Below are 16,908 nucleotides of genomic sequence, written 5' to 3'. Positions count from 1 at the left end.
CTTGACTTGGTATGTCAACTTAAGAAAGTCAGATGGCTTGGGGGAGATGAAGAATTTCAGCAGCAAATTCTTGACTTCAGTGGCTCAACATTTCCCTCCCTCCACCATGATACTTTCTTCACATTTTTATGACACTTGTGCCAAAACAGGGACAAGTGTGGTAAAAACTGGATACTTATTATTTGTACTTGCTTAGTGCAAAGTTTAATATAATTCGAGGACTAAATTTTTAAAGGCATGTCTGATCTTCCTACAATTCATCTAAGAATACGCCCCTAGCAAGACATTGGACATAAAATCTTTTTCATGAGATCTATGATGATAAATTAGTAAAACTGATGCCACACCTGAAAATAGGATTTTCTATTTTCTATTCCCTTTCTATTTTGAATGTGAATAAGTCACATTCAAATAATGAAATGTTCCTTTGTAATTGTACTTCACTGAATTTAGGATACCTTCAATTAGAAGCTGCGCTGTTATTTTATATATGACTGAGAAAGGGAGGGGAAGCTGCCACATGAGTTAAGGTGCAATACTTCCTTATCATACTGATTTTAAGATCCATCCTAATTTCAGAGAGGTTAAAAAGTGCACATATTAGCATGAATGAAATACAATAAACCCCTTTTGTACTGAAAAAAAAAAGCTCACAGGATCTTCACTCTTTGATATGGTAGGGAGGGAAAGTCTGGTTAAAATATTCAAAGAAAATATTTAAAGGTGTTCTATTATAAGAACCAGACTTTTAGACATTTAGAGATAGAGATAAACAAGGAATTATCTCTAATTGTAAATATCCAATTTATTATTTGCTTCTTATTTCTATGTGTGATAGTCATTTTTTAGATGTTTGCAAAACCTTCCTTTGCAATCTACCCCAATGCAAAATACAATGATAAAGACAATTTGTCTTCATTGTTAAATTCATTATTAATTATGTTTCTTCAGCTGTTCATTATGCATTTTTAATTACATCTTTAACATCCCAGGAGTCAGTAATGAATGAAAAGTAATCCTTTAAGGGCATCAGATGGACTTTGATGCTTCCTTTGGTATAGAACTTGGAGCAAAAGTGATTTGTATTCAATACACAAGTATTAACCATAGAATCTAAAACTTAAAACATTTCCTCTAAGCTTTTGTCTCTCCAGGCTGGGTGGAAATTCTGACTTAAATAAGCTTTTTAAAAAACTTTTCTGTGTTAACATCAATTATTCTGCACAAAAGGAAAGACCCTTAGAGACAGGTATTCCTGATCCCGATTTTAAATTCGCACACTTAATTTTAGTATTTTTCCCCTTTTTTTTTGGAAAAGCCTGTCTCCAATACTGGCTTCCCCATCTCAGATCAATTGGAGACAGTTCCCCTGGTTAGCTCTTAACAAAATTTTTCTTCTTTACTTAATCTGATTGTTGCCCTTATTTAAATCAAGCACAGAGCTATCCAACCACCCATTTTTTAAATTTAGAATTTTTTTTCTAAGTCCTCATTGTCCATAACCATAATAAAAAAAATGATAAGCATGCTGTTCAACCTTTATAAACTATTCTTTTGTAACTTCAGCTCAAAGAAAAAGATGGCAGTCTTGGAGTCTCCTCATTTTAAGGAGATTGTAAATAAAACATCAGTTTTTCAAAAGAAAGGAATATTCTCCACCATTCCTAGTAGGTAGGAAAGAGCACTGTTACAGTCTGTGTAATCTTTTGTGTCCTATTTTCTGGGGGTATTATGGGGTGTCCTTCTTAGTGCCAGTTCCTGTTGCTCTACTGTAGATATTACAGAAATTGCATTCACTTATTCTAGCCACTGAGGAAGTCACATGTATACTAAAAACTGATTGACAGGGGCTTCCCTGGCAGTCCAGTGGTTACGAATCTGTGTTTACACTGCAGGGGGCACAGGTTCGATCTCTGGTCAGGGAACTAAGACACTGCATGGCATTCAGTGTGGTCAAAAATAAATAAATAAAATGGAGAAATAGCATCATCTTAGTATTTTAAAACAACTGATTGACAGGTGCTATTTTAGAGCCTTAAAAATTGACAAAGAAGCAGTTTTCCTGCCTTATTCACTAAGTCTAAGAGCCAAGCTAGTAGAATATTTTCTAAGAAGCATAGTTTATGGAGTAATTTTACTACCTTCATCTATTTCCTCATCTTATACTTCTCTACATTGTAGGAAAGATTCTCCCTTACTTGTCTGGGTACAGAATTTATCCAATTTTCTGTTAAAGTTATAATAATATCCTTCAGATCTGTGGCACTGATTGATCTAAATCACATAGAGTAAAACTTCAGTTATCTGCATTTGTTTGTTGGTAAAGAGGGAGACCATGTACATACATCCAGAATGCTTGGAGTTCATAGCAACTATTGTGATCAATTTACTACAGAGACATTTGGCCATGATCAATACCATAGCCAAAGATGAAATTACAATAATGCTGTTCAAAACTAACAATCCATAAGTACCAAGGACAGGTTGGATATTGATGAAGTTGAAATGAGAGACTTCATTCAGGGACCTCAGATTCATACTGTTGCTTTTTCATGATCTCATTAAAAGCCTATTCTTTCCCCATGGGGAGGCAGGTGCATGCTGGGTGATCCCATTGAGCTGCCAGCACTCTGTCAGGAGGTTCTGTTGATGGATATATGTCCAGTCACTTGAGAATTGTGTCTGAGTGAAATACACTTGCACAAGTCAATTATTAATGACAGTGCCTTTAACAACTCCCTGAAAAGGTGGGGGTGTGATTTCTTCCATGGAGTTGACTTCAGCAAATTCACAAATGCTAAAATCTGGCATTTAAAAAATTTCCATTTCTGCTCTTAGACTCATCATGAAATAAGCACATCACTTTTTTATACTCTGTCCATAATCCCAGTGTCTTAGGTTTTGTTTCTTTTTTTCATTAAAATCATTCCTGTGTTTTGATCAGTAAAGTGCATTGCTTGATTTCATTTGAGATTTGTATTTGTGTTTTTATTTTCATTCCTTTATATTTCTTTGGTTCAAAGTGTCAGAAGATGATGTTTTTTATGACAAACTGCCCTCATTTGAAAGGCGCTGTGAAACGCCTGCAGGTATGGTGCTAGCTGAGTGATCTTTAGATATCTAGACTTTAAAAATCCAAGCCATTATGCCATCTGAATGCTAAACTTCATGGACATGCTACTCACCTCATGAGTGTCCAGTGCCTCTCAGATGCACCGTCTACTTACTGTTCATCGTGAAATTCATGCCACTGAAATGTTTTTTTTTCAAGTGATCATATATTATAAAGCAGTAGGTTGCATGACAGTTTCTCAGTGAAAAGGTTCAAAAAAGGGGAGAGGCTATTGCTTTGTGAACTAACAAAGGGAGGGATAATTTAACTGCTCAGAATTACATATCCAGTGACGGCTTTTTTATTTAAAACATAGTAGAACACCATTAGTAATCTTGTTTTTTCTATGGTATATAGGTAAAGGGTGTTTTGTGTCTGGTTGCCTAAGGTGATTCCAGGGAAAGGAATGGAAGATATATGGCATCTGCCATGAACTTTCAATTGATGTGCAATGCTGTTGTCATTGAAAACCTCAGCTAAGTTTTATGTAACCCATAACTCCTAGTTTCTTTTTTAAAACATAGAAGGGGATGACAGTGAAGATGAAATAAACACAGCAATTGCTGAGTGACAGTTTGCCCAAACTAGTGCAGTTAAAATATGCTGACGCCCCTGCATGGCCAGGAAGACTTCTGCTCCATGCGCACCAGCACCAAGTACCAAGCTGCCAGCAACACGTGCCCATCCCTTTAGGCCTACATAGCTTTGCTTTTGCTTTCTATTTCCCAAACTAAAAAAAAAAAAAAACTAAAACATAGATTGCCAGCCTTCCCTTTTCCCTGCACGCTAATGGCATGCAGTGCCTCCACCCTCCCCTTAGTGAGATTAATGACCTGCTCTGTAACTCATACTGTGTCCTTCTCTCTCCCTCTCCTTAACCTTTCCCATCCCGCTTCAACTCCTGGCCATACAGAGAATGAACAGCCTTCCCTCGTTTGGTTTGACAGAGGAAAGTTTTATTTGACTTTTGAAGGTAAGTAGTACATAGCATACCAGATTCTAATTTTTCCTCCCCTCATGCTTTTCCCCATTTGCATTTTTTAAAAATCCCAGTTTTCTTCAAAAGACCTGGTCTCACTTTCTATATAAAAATGCTATGGCTACTTAGAAAATATTAAATACTAAAGAAAATACTCCATGAATTTGGTTTGTATGAGATCTCCAATTTTTCATATTAAAAAATTAAAGCTAATTTGCAGTTAATATTGGTTACTTAATTAACTGAAATAAATTGAAAAAAAAAAAACACCTTTTTTGGGCAAGGAACTTAACTCTGTCAACCAGGGCTCTTTCCTAACTCTTTTGCAAGTGCAATGCAACAAATATAAGGACATTTTTGGTTAGAACTGGCATTTAATTTTGTTTTGGATAATTAATATTTCAGATACAACATCCATTATTGTAAAATGTAAATATATTCTTATGACAAGGAATGCTGCATGAGAGATCAGAAAAATGAAGAAAAGAAAAAGTATTTTCATAAGTTCTATTTACAGCTTCTGATATGGAAATTGTAACTGGAATGACTAGTAAAATGGACAACTACCACTGGACTTGCCATTTTAGAAGATGAAAGAAAATATACATAAGTGTAATGTCCGTTATCTAACCTCAATGCTGAATAATTTGTTATTTCTGCATTAAGGATTAGCATTCTTCTGTCTTATATTTAAATTCTAAATCATTTTAACAGGCCAAGCATTTGATAAAATGATCCATTTAAACTAATGGTATAGGAAAAATTAAGTAAGTAAACTTAACAAATGGACTATCTTATACATATTTATCTCTACTTTCTATAATTTTAAATAGCTAAGTTTATCTTGGGATAAAAAGTTGGCAAACAAAACTTCTACTCAAGAATTGATTCTAAATATGGTCTTTGTATTTCATGATAACAAAAAGAACTTCTCTAAGTGTGTGTTTTAGCACAATTTAAAATATTAGAATGACTGGCACAAATTCTCAAGTAGTTTGTGTGGTGTGACATTTTTCTCTTAACAGTGACTTTTCTTTGCAAGATGGTCCCTTTAGCTTGGAGTGGCTTGGCTAGTAGCAGGAAACATTGTCTGATTCAAAGCTTCCCAAATACTGATGTCTCTCCTGGCTCAGGCAGAGAACAGGTGGATAGACAATCTTAGAGAAGGATGAATATTTTCCACATGATGTTGGAAGCCTTCATTGCCTCAGGTCATTAATTTTGTAATAACCAAGATGCAAAATCCACAAACTTATGACCTTCTAAACTTTCTCTTCAAATTAGATGAATAAAAGTGCCCAGGTGTCTTTTTACTGATCAGCACATCTCATAGGAGACACTATGACTGAATAGGTTTATGATCTTGACATACTGCCAATACCTGCATATATAAAGGCTCTTTCTCTGGTTCAGCTTGACTGCATTAAAGGTTGTAGTTTACCCTGTTTTAAACAGGAAATTAAGCCATGTGCTACTGGCAAACTTCAAGTAATGTCTGGGGCTCCAAAAAAACTTTCATAGTTTTTTGTTGGTACAGTTTGTTTTGGCTTTAGAGTATCTATTGTCTGGTTTGCTTTTATTTTGGTTAGGATTTCTTTAAACCAAAGAAATCCAAGAGATAGACTTTTTGTAAGATTCCAGTCTAAAGACAGCTTTTGATTGTTGGCTTGTTTGTTTTTTAAAATATATCATCAATCAAACATAAATATTAATAAGCGTGTGGAATAGCAATATGAACCACATTTTTTTTTTAATTTTAAGAAAAGAAAATATTTGTTAGTAGATTTGGGGTATCTAATGTTGGTAGGTAACATTGCCATTCTAATTAGTAAAATCCAAATTCCTTAAACATCTCAATTTGAGACAAGAGAAGTCACACAAGGAAAGAGGTTGAACAGAAATTAATTGAAACCTCTAGCTTTGTGTTAGCTTTATCTTGGACTTTGCTGAAGGTTTGGAAGTACAAACAAGGTTTTCCAAGGGACTATAGGAGAGGTCATGTCATGAATATGTCCTACTTATCTATCAAGAAATGCTCATGCAAATTAAAGTACATTTCAGTGAACTTTAAGGGAAGACTTAGGACGACATCTTACCCCCTGAAACTAAAAATAACACAAGGGTGGCTATCTTTTAAGAATGGGAAAAGAAAAAAAAAAAAAAAAAGAATGGGAAAAGGCTTGTTTTAGTGGTTTATGTAAATTAGCCTCAGGTAGTTTTAGCTAATGCAACCTGGAATGTTTTTTTTTAATTTTCTGCTGTGATGATAAAATGGCATAGAAACAATGACTTGTTAAATTGCTTTGAGAATAGTGCCCCTAATCAAACTTTAAATTACAAAAAGACATGGTCATTCAACATATTTTATTGAATAGCACTTCTAGTATATTCTTCTAGGGCACTCTGACTTTACCCATATTTGTTATTAATGTTAATTATCATTATCTTCAATTCTTTATTTGGGGAATATATAAGAGGACCAAAGATTCCCAAGTCAAAAATTCATTTGTTCTAAATAACTTTTAAGTTATTATTTGTTGGCATTTAAATAGTGTTTTATCATGTTCAAAACCTTAGCCTGTCATATCCATTGCTTTTTCTTATAGGCCTCTGGTCAGTGGGTCACCCAGTGAGTGAGTGAGCCACTTACCAATCAACCAACTAACTAATGAACTTCATGAACTTATTTGGAAATAATATGAGATGCTTCACACTTCTAAATTTAACTTAACAAGAGAGATATAAAAGTGTTAGACAATGGTTCTAACTCACAAGAGCTCCAAAGCTTGTCTTAATGGTTTAGTTTTAAACAATTTCACTTAAAAAAAAAATTGTCACTGAAATTTTAACCTATTTAAGTTGAGCTTTAAAAAAAGGTAAAGGTTACATAAGGTAGAACCTGTTAAAATTCATTCATTCAGGAGTATATCCTACTGAAGCTGTTAAGTCTTCTTCTGAGATGAAAGGAAGAGAAAGATATTCCATAAAAAGTAGAAGATAAGACTATTAGCTATTTGAATAATTCCCTAGAGCATTCAAACATCAAACTGTTTCCAGAAATGTGCTGTCCCTCTCTTTGTTTAGCTTATTTAACTACAAAATCATCTTGTATCTGATCATGAAAAAAACAAAAAAACAATCTACAACCATAGATTCTTGTATCCTTGTTCTGAAGATTGCCTCTCTCCTCTGTGCATACAGCCACTCTCCTCTCTAGTCCACTCCTTCTCTTCACTGGTCTCACTCCCAACACACTCCCGGGAATGTCACTTAGCAACACCCTTGTCTGTACTCCCAGGCTCTTTGCCAAACTGGCCCACCTGTTGCCTTCACTGCATCCCCGCTCTCTCCAGGGGCCGTTGCTTCCCCTATAACACTCTCCACAGAAAGTTCATCAGTCTGCTATAGGCTGTATGAGTTCTTCCAACTCTCCATTAAAACTTCCAACCCCGTCTCCCCATAATGAAAAGTAGCCATCATTTCACCTTTTATTTATCGCTGTTCACACCGACCTACAGAGCATTTCCCCTGCATTCATCTATAGGCTTAGGGACACTGGCAGCTCCCTTTTCACCCTCTTCTCTACCTCACTCCCTAGCTTCCTTTTGTCACATAGATTCTATGTGGATGATCCATCAACATTCTCTCTCAAGGGCTTCTTCAACTTCAGTTCCAATAAACTTTCCCTCCACTCAGTAACCCACACGTCTGGCCACGTCTAAGAAATGGCCCCTATCAGAAAGTATCATTTCAGCTATTTCAAAACTAACAATTTGTCCCCCTTGTTGAAGTACAAAAACTGTACTAGGCATGATTCTTTCATTCAGTTAGCTGAGTACTATTGTGTGCCAGTGCTGTTCTAGGCACTCCCCTACAGAGAACAAAACAGAAAAAATTCCGAGTCACTGCAGAGCTTATGTTGTAATGTGGAAAATCAAAAACAGGAAGAAAAGTAAAATATGTAGCATGGACATGGTAATAAGTTCTACAGAAAAGAAATAAAACAGGGGAAAAGAATGGAGCACATAGGGGTTGAAAATAAAGAGGAGGAACTGAGGTAAGAAAAATAATGAATAATAATAATTAATACCTGAGTCTTTACTACATGAAAAATACATTTCATCTAATATCTCATTTCATCTGCACAACTCATGGATGAAGAAATTCCGATTCAGGTAACATATGTGACTTTTGAGAATCACTCAGCCAGGAAGAGGAAGAGTAGAGATTGAAATCTAGGCTGCCTAGCTGGAGACCTGGCCTGATGCTCTGCTCCATGTCCGTGATATCTCATTTAGCTTTTGTGACAGTCCCTTGAAATAGGTGATGCTGTTGGGTTTCTCTAACTCTCCTAACCTTCCAGTTTCCCAGTCCCCTGACTATACATTATCTTTGACTTTGTTGAACCCTCTAGTCTTATGGCCACCCCACTCGCATTCAATCCACCAGTCAAACCTACATTCAAGTTTATCCAGATTAGACCCCATGAAGGAAAAGTATGTTTCTGTACAATGGAAGATACACTTTCCTCTTTGAAATTGTGTTGTCTATATGAAACACTCAACTCTTGGACATTTTAACTTCTGACCTCCTTCAGTGAATTATTAAATATCCCTACTTAATAGTTCATAATACATAATCTTAGTCATGGGCCACTCAAGTTTCTTCCCCCGACATAGTAATCCTGTAAGAAACAGGTCAAATTTTTCACAGATGACCAAACAGATATAAATTCATTCATCCAAGAGTCACTAGAAAAAGGAAACTTGAAAGGCATAAGCAATTTTATGAGAAGGAGCCATTTTGCTAAATTCACAATATTCTTCTAGTGGAAATTGTCCACTAATTGCCCCCACCCCACTGTTGCTGTGCTGGACTTAGTCGTGTCCGACTCTTTGTGACCCCATGGACTGTAGCCTGTCAGGCAGGATTCTCCAGGCAAAAATACTGGAGTGGGTTGCCATGCCCTCCTCCAGGGGATCTTCCCAACCCACGGATCGAACCCAGGTCTCCAGCATTGCAGGCGGGTTCTTTACCATCTGAGCTACCAGGGAAGCACCACCCCGCCCCCACCCCCCGACTGTAGGCCCTTCTCAATCAATAAAGTTACGGAGCACTCAACTCTACAAACACAGGGTTAAGTACAACCAAGTTGGGGAAAATTACAGAAACATAAGAAGCAGTGATACAAGACTGTCTTCATTGAAAATATTAAAACTGCCCTCCCTAGCTATTTCAAATTTTTTAATGTAAACTACAATGTGATTATGAAATGCAAAATCTTTTCTATTCACAATTGAAGGTCACAGAGAGTTTAAAAAAAAAAAGCCTAAACCTGTGAGGAAGATTTAAGTGGAGCAGAACCTATAAAATGTTCTACCAGGCAGGTCTGCTGATGGTTTCAGAATTCTCTCGACCTTGGGACTTCCCTGATGGTCCAGTGGTTAAGGCCCATTACTTCCAATGCAGGGGATGTGGATTCAATCCCTGGTTGAGGAACTAAGATCCGGCATGCTGCACAGCCGGCATGCTGCACAGCCAAAAAATCCGGCATGCTGCACAGCCAAAAAATAAATAAGTACCTAATGCTGGTTCCCTGGTGGTTCAGATGGTAAAGAATCTGCCTGCAATGTGAGAGACCTAAGTTCAATCGCTGGGTCAGGAAGATTCCTTGGAGAAGGGGATGGCAACCCACTTCAGTATTCTTGTCGGAGAATACCATGGACAGAGGAACCTGGTGGGCTACAGTCCATGGGGTCGCCAAGAGTTGGACACGACTAAGTGACTTTCACAATGCTGGTTCTGAGGCTCAAAAACAAAACTAGTAAAATATTAAAAAAAAAAAAAAAAAACGATTCACTTGACCTCTTCAAGGAATTAGTAGTTCTGAAATTCTCTGGGATTGACCAACATGCTGATATTTCCCTTGACTTCCTGTTCTTTGAGGCAGGTGCCTTATATCATTTAAGTTAATATGACTGTCATGCTGGAGACGGACTAGAAAGTCAGTAAAAGAGAAGCGTTTTCTTTATTCTTCTAACTCCTGATACCAAGCATGTAGGGTGTCTCCCTTCACACTAAATAGTTTGGGCACCAACTACCTAAAGTCAGGCAGACCCCACAGGTTAAGGCTCAGCCCCACCAGCCTGTCCCCTCACTTCACATACCAGTCACAAGTCTCAGGTCTGTACTTCTTATGGACCACCTACAAATTGAGTGTTCCCCATAACCATCTCCTGGGGTTCAATAATTTGCTAGGACAACTCACAAAACTAGGAAAGTGGTTTACTTTCTATTACCTGTTTATTCTAGAGGATACAATGCAGGCGCATTGAAAGAAATGATGAGGACAAAGTCTGAGAGAAGGGGGCATGGAGCTCTCATGGGTGTGTGCCCTTCCAGTACATTGATTTGTTCATCAACCCAGATGCTCTCCAAGCCTCATTGTTTCAGAGGTTTATTATGTAGGCACAGTTGTGTGAATCATTGACTGTTGGTGATTAAGTCAATGTCCAGGCTCTCTCCTCTCCCTGAGATTGGGGGACAGGACAGAAAGTTCCATTCCTCTAACCAGCCAGTCTCCATCCTCCAAGAGTCACCTCATTAGTAGAAATTCAAGTATGCTTGAAAGAGGCTTTTTTATGAATAACAACCCCCATTCAACCCTTTCACTCAAGAAATCACATGAGTTTGAGGAGCTCTGTGCCAGGAACTGGAACAAAGACCAAATATGTGTTTCTTAGCATCATAGTCAGCAAAGTGCTCTCTGTATTAGCCTTTGTGTTCAAGCCAAATGATGTGAATGGGTTGCTAGAGATGACATGAATGTACAAAATTCATATCAGAATTATATACAATTAAATACCTGCAGGAAAGCTTAAGAGTAGTTAGCAGCTTCTATCTCAAGTCACCAAGCACAGGGTCCCTAGTTGGTGAAGAGATGATTTTATTTGGGTTCAATATGTGCAGAGTACTGCAGCTGATACCAACACTGCTAATGAAATATCATGATGAGTCCTTAGCAAGGAGAGCTGCTGCTGCTGCTGCTGCTGCTGCTAAATTGCTTCAGTCGTGTCCGACTCTGTGCGACCCAGTAGACGGCAGCCCATCAGGCTCCCCCATCCCTGGGATTCTCCAGGCAAGAACACTGGAGTGGGTTGCCATTTCCTTCTCCAATGCATGAAAGTGAAAAGTGAAAGTGAAGTCACTCGGTCGTGTCCGACTCTTTGCGACCCCATAGACTGCAGCCTACCAGGCTCCTTCGTCCATGGGATTTTCCAGGCAAGAGTACTGGAGTGGGGTGCCATCGCCTTCTCCGCCAAGGAGAGCTAATTACTGCTAATTACTCCCTGGCCATAAACTCATATAATCCATACAGCAACTGTGTGGATTCACAATTTAAAGTATTATTCACATTTTACTGATGAGTAATGAGAGGCACTGAAAATTTAGGTGACTTCCCCCAAATAACACAGCTAGTCAGTGGGTAAATCCGTTCAAGGGGAGTTAATGTTATGTTATAAAACCAATACTGCTAACCACTGTAAAGTTCAAATCTTCACTGTGCCACTCAAAAATAATGTGATCTTGGGAATTTAATGTCTCTGAGTTTCAGTTTTGTAATTTTTAAAGGGGAAGCTCTAATACCCACCTAGCTGGATAATTAGGAAAATCAAATAAGAGAGATTTTTGTTTGTTTGCTTTTTAACGTACTGCACACTATGAAAGGCTTTTTGGTTTGGTTTTGTTTATTTAGACTTTATGTTTTATAGCAGTTCTAAGTTAGCAGTAAAATTGAGGGGAAGGTACCGGGATTTCCAATTCACCCCCTGCTCCCACACATGCACAACCTTCCTCACCCAAGTGGGACATCTGTTACCTAAAGTAATCACCTTTATGTAATCACCTAAAGTCCAGAGTGTACATTAGGGTTTACTCTTGGTATTGTGTGTTTCACTGGTTTGGACAAATGTATCTTTAATTATGATATCCAGAGTTTTTTTCACTGCCCTAAAAATCCTCTGTGCTCTGTCCATTCATTCTTTCCCAGTCCCCCAACCCCTGGCAACCACTGATCTTTTTACTAGTTCCATAGTTATCCTTTTTCCAGAATGTCATAGTGTTGGAATCATATCGTGTGTAGCCTTTTTCAGATTGGCTTCTTTCACTGAATAATATAATTTTAATATTCCCTCATGTCTTTTTATGACTTCACTGCTCTGAAATGTTTTTATTTTTCATACTTTGAGTTTGCATTCAAACTGAATGAGGAGAATTAAGGCAAAGGGCCAAGAAAGTTCTGTGCCTAACATGCATTTGTTTCTTATTTCTGGCATTTTCCTGATCTCAAGTGACTGCTTGGGGCTCAGGGAGTGACTAAGGCCAGGAGTTCCCTTTCGTATCTCCATCAGACTCACTGTAGTAAATGCCATAATAGAATTATAAAGATATGCTGGAAATGTATAAATAATGGATAAACTTTTAACTGGGAAGAATTTGGGAAAGCTTCTTAGAGACACAGGGGCTTTGACCTGACTGACAGTAAGGGGCAAGGAGAACTTCAGATCCCGAAGACTGTCCCAATTTAAAGAATGATTTGAGCAAAGGTGTTAGGGTGAGTGAAATCCATGTTATTCTCAGAGATGATATCCATGTTTCACCCAGGAATGACATCTATGTTACATTCAATAAACACTGGGAGAGGCCAGGCATGTTTTAAGACATGATCTTGAAAAAGACTAACTAGAGCTCATATTCCAAAAGAATTTTAAATACTGAAAGAAGGGATTTGATTACAATCTTTATGCAAGGTGGAACCTAAGAAATTTTTGAGGACGGTAGGATCATCTTTGATTTTAAGGATTAGAGAAATTTGGGGTTTTACTGAATAATTCAGGATAAGTAGTAAAGAACTGACAGTACTGTTTTCATTGAGATATTTGAAAAAGCCATAGGGGTTGAAACATTTGACATCTAATTGGTTGTACAAAGGGACTTCCCAGGTGGTGCTAGTGGTTAATAACCCACCTGCCTATGCAGGAGATATAAGAGATGCAGGTTTGATCCCTGGGTCAGGAAGATCCCCCAGAAAAGGGCATGGCAACCCACTTTAGTACTCTTGCCTGGAGAATCCCATGGATAGAGGAGCCTGGTGGGCTACAGTCCACAGGGTCGCAAAGAGTCAGACACGACTGAAGCAACTGAGCACACACGCACAGGTTTTGGGAAATAAGTGAATACTTCCATCCTGAGACACAGGGAGAAGGGTGCTGCTGTGAGCCAGGAGAAAGGAGACTCTAAGAGCCCTGGGTTTGGTCAGAAAGAAGGAACTGCTTTCGAGACATCTCAGCTTTGAAGTCCTGCACACCATCCCTTATATACGAGTCCAGGAGTAGACAGACTGGAAATGTGGGAATTATTTTTGTTTGGAGATGAAGGCTGAATCCAGGGAGGGGAGGGCCCAGCCTTGGGACTAAGCCTGTATCATAGGAGCCATATGGGAAAAGAATGCCTTGGAATTTGCTCCACTGTATCTTTTCTATAAAGTTAAATTGCTCAATCCTGTCTGACTCTTTGCAACCCCATGGACTATAGCCTACCAGGTTCCTCCATCCATAGAATTTTCTGGGCAAGAATACTGGAGTGGGATGCCATTTCCTTCTCCAGGAGATCTTCCCACCCAGGGATTGAACCCAGGTCTCCTGCATTGTAGGCAGACACTTTACCGTCTGAGCCACCAGAGAAGTCTTTCTATAAATAACCACACAAATATTAATATATAGCACAAAAATATATCTGTTAAATATTGTGCATTCAAAATTATCATTAATATTTATATAAATAGCCACACAAATATTAATGATTAATTTTGAATGCATAATATTTAATGGATATATTTTTGTGCTATATATTAAGTACCTAGATCTTTTCCTGGTCTGTTTTCTCTGTTGTTCGGGAAGCAAGGAGCGTGGAAGAGGGCACACCTAACTAGCTCACCTGGCTGCACCCTGAGTATGACCTGACCATTAACCTAAGTAACGGATAGGAAAATCGCAGATAAGCCTGGAAGGAACATATCATCTTCTTGAAGGCCATTATAGCAAATACAAGTTAACATAGATGTGACATACTGCCTCTTTTCACTGGCTGTTGCCTGTCCATGCCTTTTGTCCAATCTTTTCATCTGTCTTATAAATCTTCTATCTTTTCCTCCCAACACACACACATGAACACTGAAAACTGAGCATCATATAAGACTGAAGAAATTATTAATATTTGTCATGTCCATTAAACAAAAAAGTAATAACTTGTATAAACTTTACAAATAACTGAGTAACAGATTTTGCATTTCTTGGTTTATAAATAGTAATAAAATTAGGTTTTTTAATAGGACACCAGTTTTCTTTTTCCACGAAGTAGGAGCTCTTGCAAAAAAAAATATGACATTCCCTGCCTATCCCCACAGTAAACTTATAGACATATAAATCATGTTCAAAAGGAGGAATTAGTTGCTTGTTATGATATAATAGAGTTTCTTAAATACTCTTCATAGTAGCTGCAGTGTGTCTAGACACACTCATAGTTAATATTCTTTAGCAGGAATTAGGACTATCTTCATATGTTTATAGGATGTGCACAAAATTGCTTATGATGGATACATACCAAAATGCTAAGGTTTACCATGCTTACTAATTCTACAACAGGTAGATACCTGATAGGAAGAACAATGAACAAACCTGTAGAACATAGCCTTGACAATTGCTATAGGAACAAATATTGTTTTGGCTATATTCATTCAGTCAGCAAGTAATTACTGAGTCCTCACTGTGCCCTCAGTACTATGAAAGATACTGTGGTTTCAGTCGAGAACAAGACACATCTCCACCTTCATAGAATGTAGAAGCCAGATGTTAAACAAGTTGTTACAATAACATGCGTGGAGATGGTTATAACTCAGGAGACACAGGGCCTTGGAGGCACCCAGAAGAAAGACAACCTGGCCTAGAAGCTAGGGAGAGTTTCCAGAGGAAGAAGACGGCATGACTTTTTAGGCTACAAGGAGTCTGCTTTGAAGAAAGATAAAATGTTGCCAAGTTAGAGTTCTAATAAAAAATCTTATGTAACATGTAAATGTTAACCTAAAAGTGTATTGGGTATTATCCTAGATATTAAAGCTAGGATAAGAGTTCCTAGTTAATTTATATGAGTTTACTCTCAGGACACACACATGCATACACACACATATTTGTATAACTAGAGAAAATATGTGGAATACATATATACTTAGAGAGAATATGTGTGTGTCTCTGTGTGCACATGCACTGGCTTTAGAATTAGCCTTCTGGGTCTAGTTTCAGCATAATGTGAAAAAGCTGGCTTAAAACTCAGCGTTCAAAAAACTAAGATTATGTCATCCGGCCCCATCACTTCATGTCAAACAGAAGGGGAAAAAGTGGAAACGGTGACAGATTTTATTTTCTTGGACACCAAGATCACTGCAGATGGTGACTGCAGCCATGAAATTAAAAGACACTTGCTTCTTGGAAGACAAGCTATGACCAACCTAGACAGCATATTAAAAAGCAGAGATATCACTTTGCACACAAAGATCCATATAATCAAAACTCTGGTTTTTCCAGTAGTCACATATGGATGTGAGATTCAGACCATAAAGAAAGCTGAGTGCTGAAGAAATGATGCTTTCTAATTGTGGTGCTGGAGAAGATTCTTGAGAGTCTCTTGGACAGCAAGGAGATCAAACCAGTCAACCCTGAAGGAAATCAACCCTGAATATTCATTGGAAGGACTGATGCTGAAGCTGAAGCACCAATATTTTGGCCACCTGGTGTGAAGAGCCAACTCATGGATTCATTTTGATATTTGGCAAAACTAATACAATTATGTAAAGTTTAAAAATAAAATAAAATTTTTTAAAAAAGAAAAAGACAAAATACCCTGATGCTGAGAAAGATTGAAGGCAGGAGTAGCAGAGGGCGACAGAGGATGAGATGGTTGGATAGCAGCACTGACTCAATGCAATGCACGACTCCTGCAAATTCCAGGAGATAGCGAAGGTCTGGGAAGCCTGGCACACTGCAGTCCATGGGATTGCAAAGAATCAGACACGACTTAGCAACTGAACAACAACAAATGTGACTTTAGGGAAGCTACTTAGCCTAAGTCTTAGTTTTCTTCTCTGGCTATTTGGAATGGTAATGGTATTACTAGAAAATAGTAACATGTTTCATAGAGTTGTAGTGCTTACAGTCAGGATTCAATAGTCAAGTACGAGGTCAGTGCACACAAAGTGCTCAATAGTGATTAACTCTTAACACCCTTGTCCAACTTCCCACATCCCTGGTCTGTTTTGTTTGGTTATTGCCTGCTTTGGAGAAGATCGGGTTGTTGCATTCTAGTTTTCTTCCACATAAAACATCTGGCAACTCCATCTACTGCGAGTTGCTGCATGGCCCTCCCACCCCTTTGTCAGCAGGGGCAATGAGCAGTCTTTCCTGCACTGTGTGTGCTGCAGGAGAATGATTGGGAAGCAGAAAGCCTCCTCCCTGCTGTACACTCACCCCCCACCTCCACCAGCCTCCACCAGAGCCCATCATTAAAGCTAACTTGCTGAGACTAATGATCTGCCTGCTGATAAACTCCTTGGGGTGCTGTGTTCACTGCTGATGAGAGATGTTGGAAGAAAATCTGCTACCATCTATTTTATAAAGAATTTGTAAATCCAGGCATTTCAGCAGATTTGACAAGTGATTTCAAACTTCCTAAGAAAAGAATGGAGAAGCTAAGAATCATCAGAGGG

The 16,908-nt window shown here is 38.2% G+C and overlaps 1 protein-coding gene across 16 annotated transcripts in view; it reads left to right on the top strand.

The window, feature by feature from the left end:
* SGIP1 (SH3GL interacting endocytic adaptor 1) overlaps positions 1-16,908 on the top strand; it is a 238,198-nt gene that overhangs the window by 168,309 nt on the left and 52,981 nt on the right. For 5 of the 16 annotated variants that reach the window (XM_070786374.1, XM_070786373.1, XM_070786376.1 and 2 more), the window contains one exon: positions 3,024-3,089. The exons of 5 other annotated variants lie outside the window; for them this stretch is intronic. In XM_070786374.1, coding sequence (XP_070642475.1) covers positions 3,024-3,089 — 66 coding nt within the window. Of the gene's footprint in view, positions 1-3,023; positions 3,090-4,025; positions 4,086-16,908 lie in introns of all 16 variants that reach the window. 6 more of the 16 variants (XM_070786383.1, XM_070786385.1, XM_019957309.2 and 3 more) reach the window with 2 other exon arrangements.

The sequence above is a fragment of the Bos indicus genome, chromosome 3 (assembly GCF_029378745.1).
Source record: "Bos indicus isolate NIAB-ARS_2022 breed Sahiwal x Tharparkar chromosome 3, NIAB-ARS_B.indTharparkar_mat_pri_1.0, whole genome shotgun sequence".
NCBI classification, from domain to species: domain Eukaryota; kingdom Metazoa; phylum Chordata; class Mammalia; order Artiodactyla; family Bovidae; genus Bos; species Bos indicus.
This window is presented reverse-complemented; position numbering and strand designations above follow the sequence as displayed.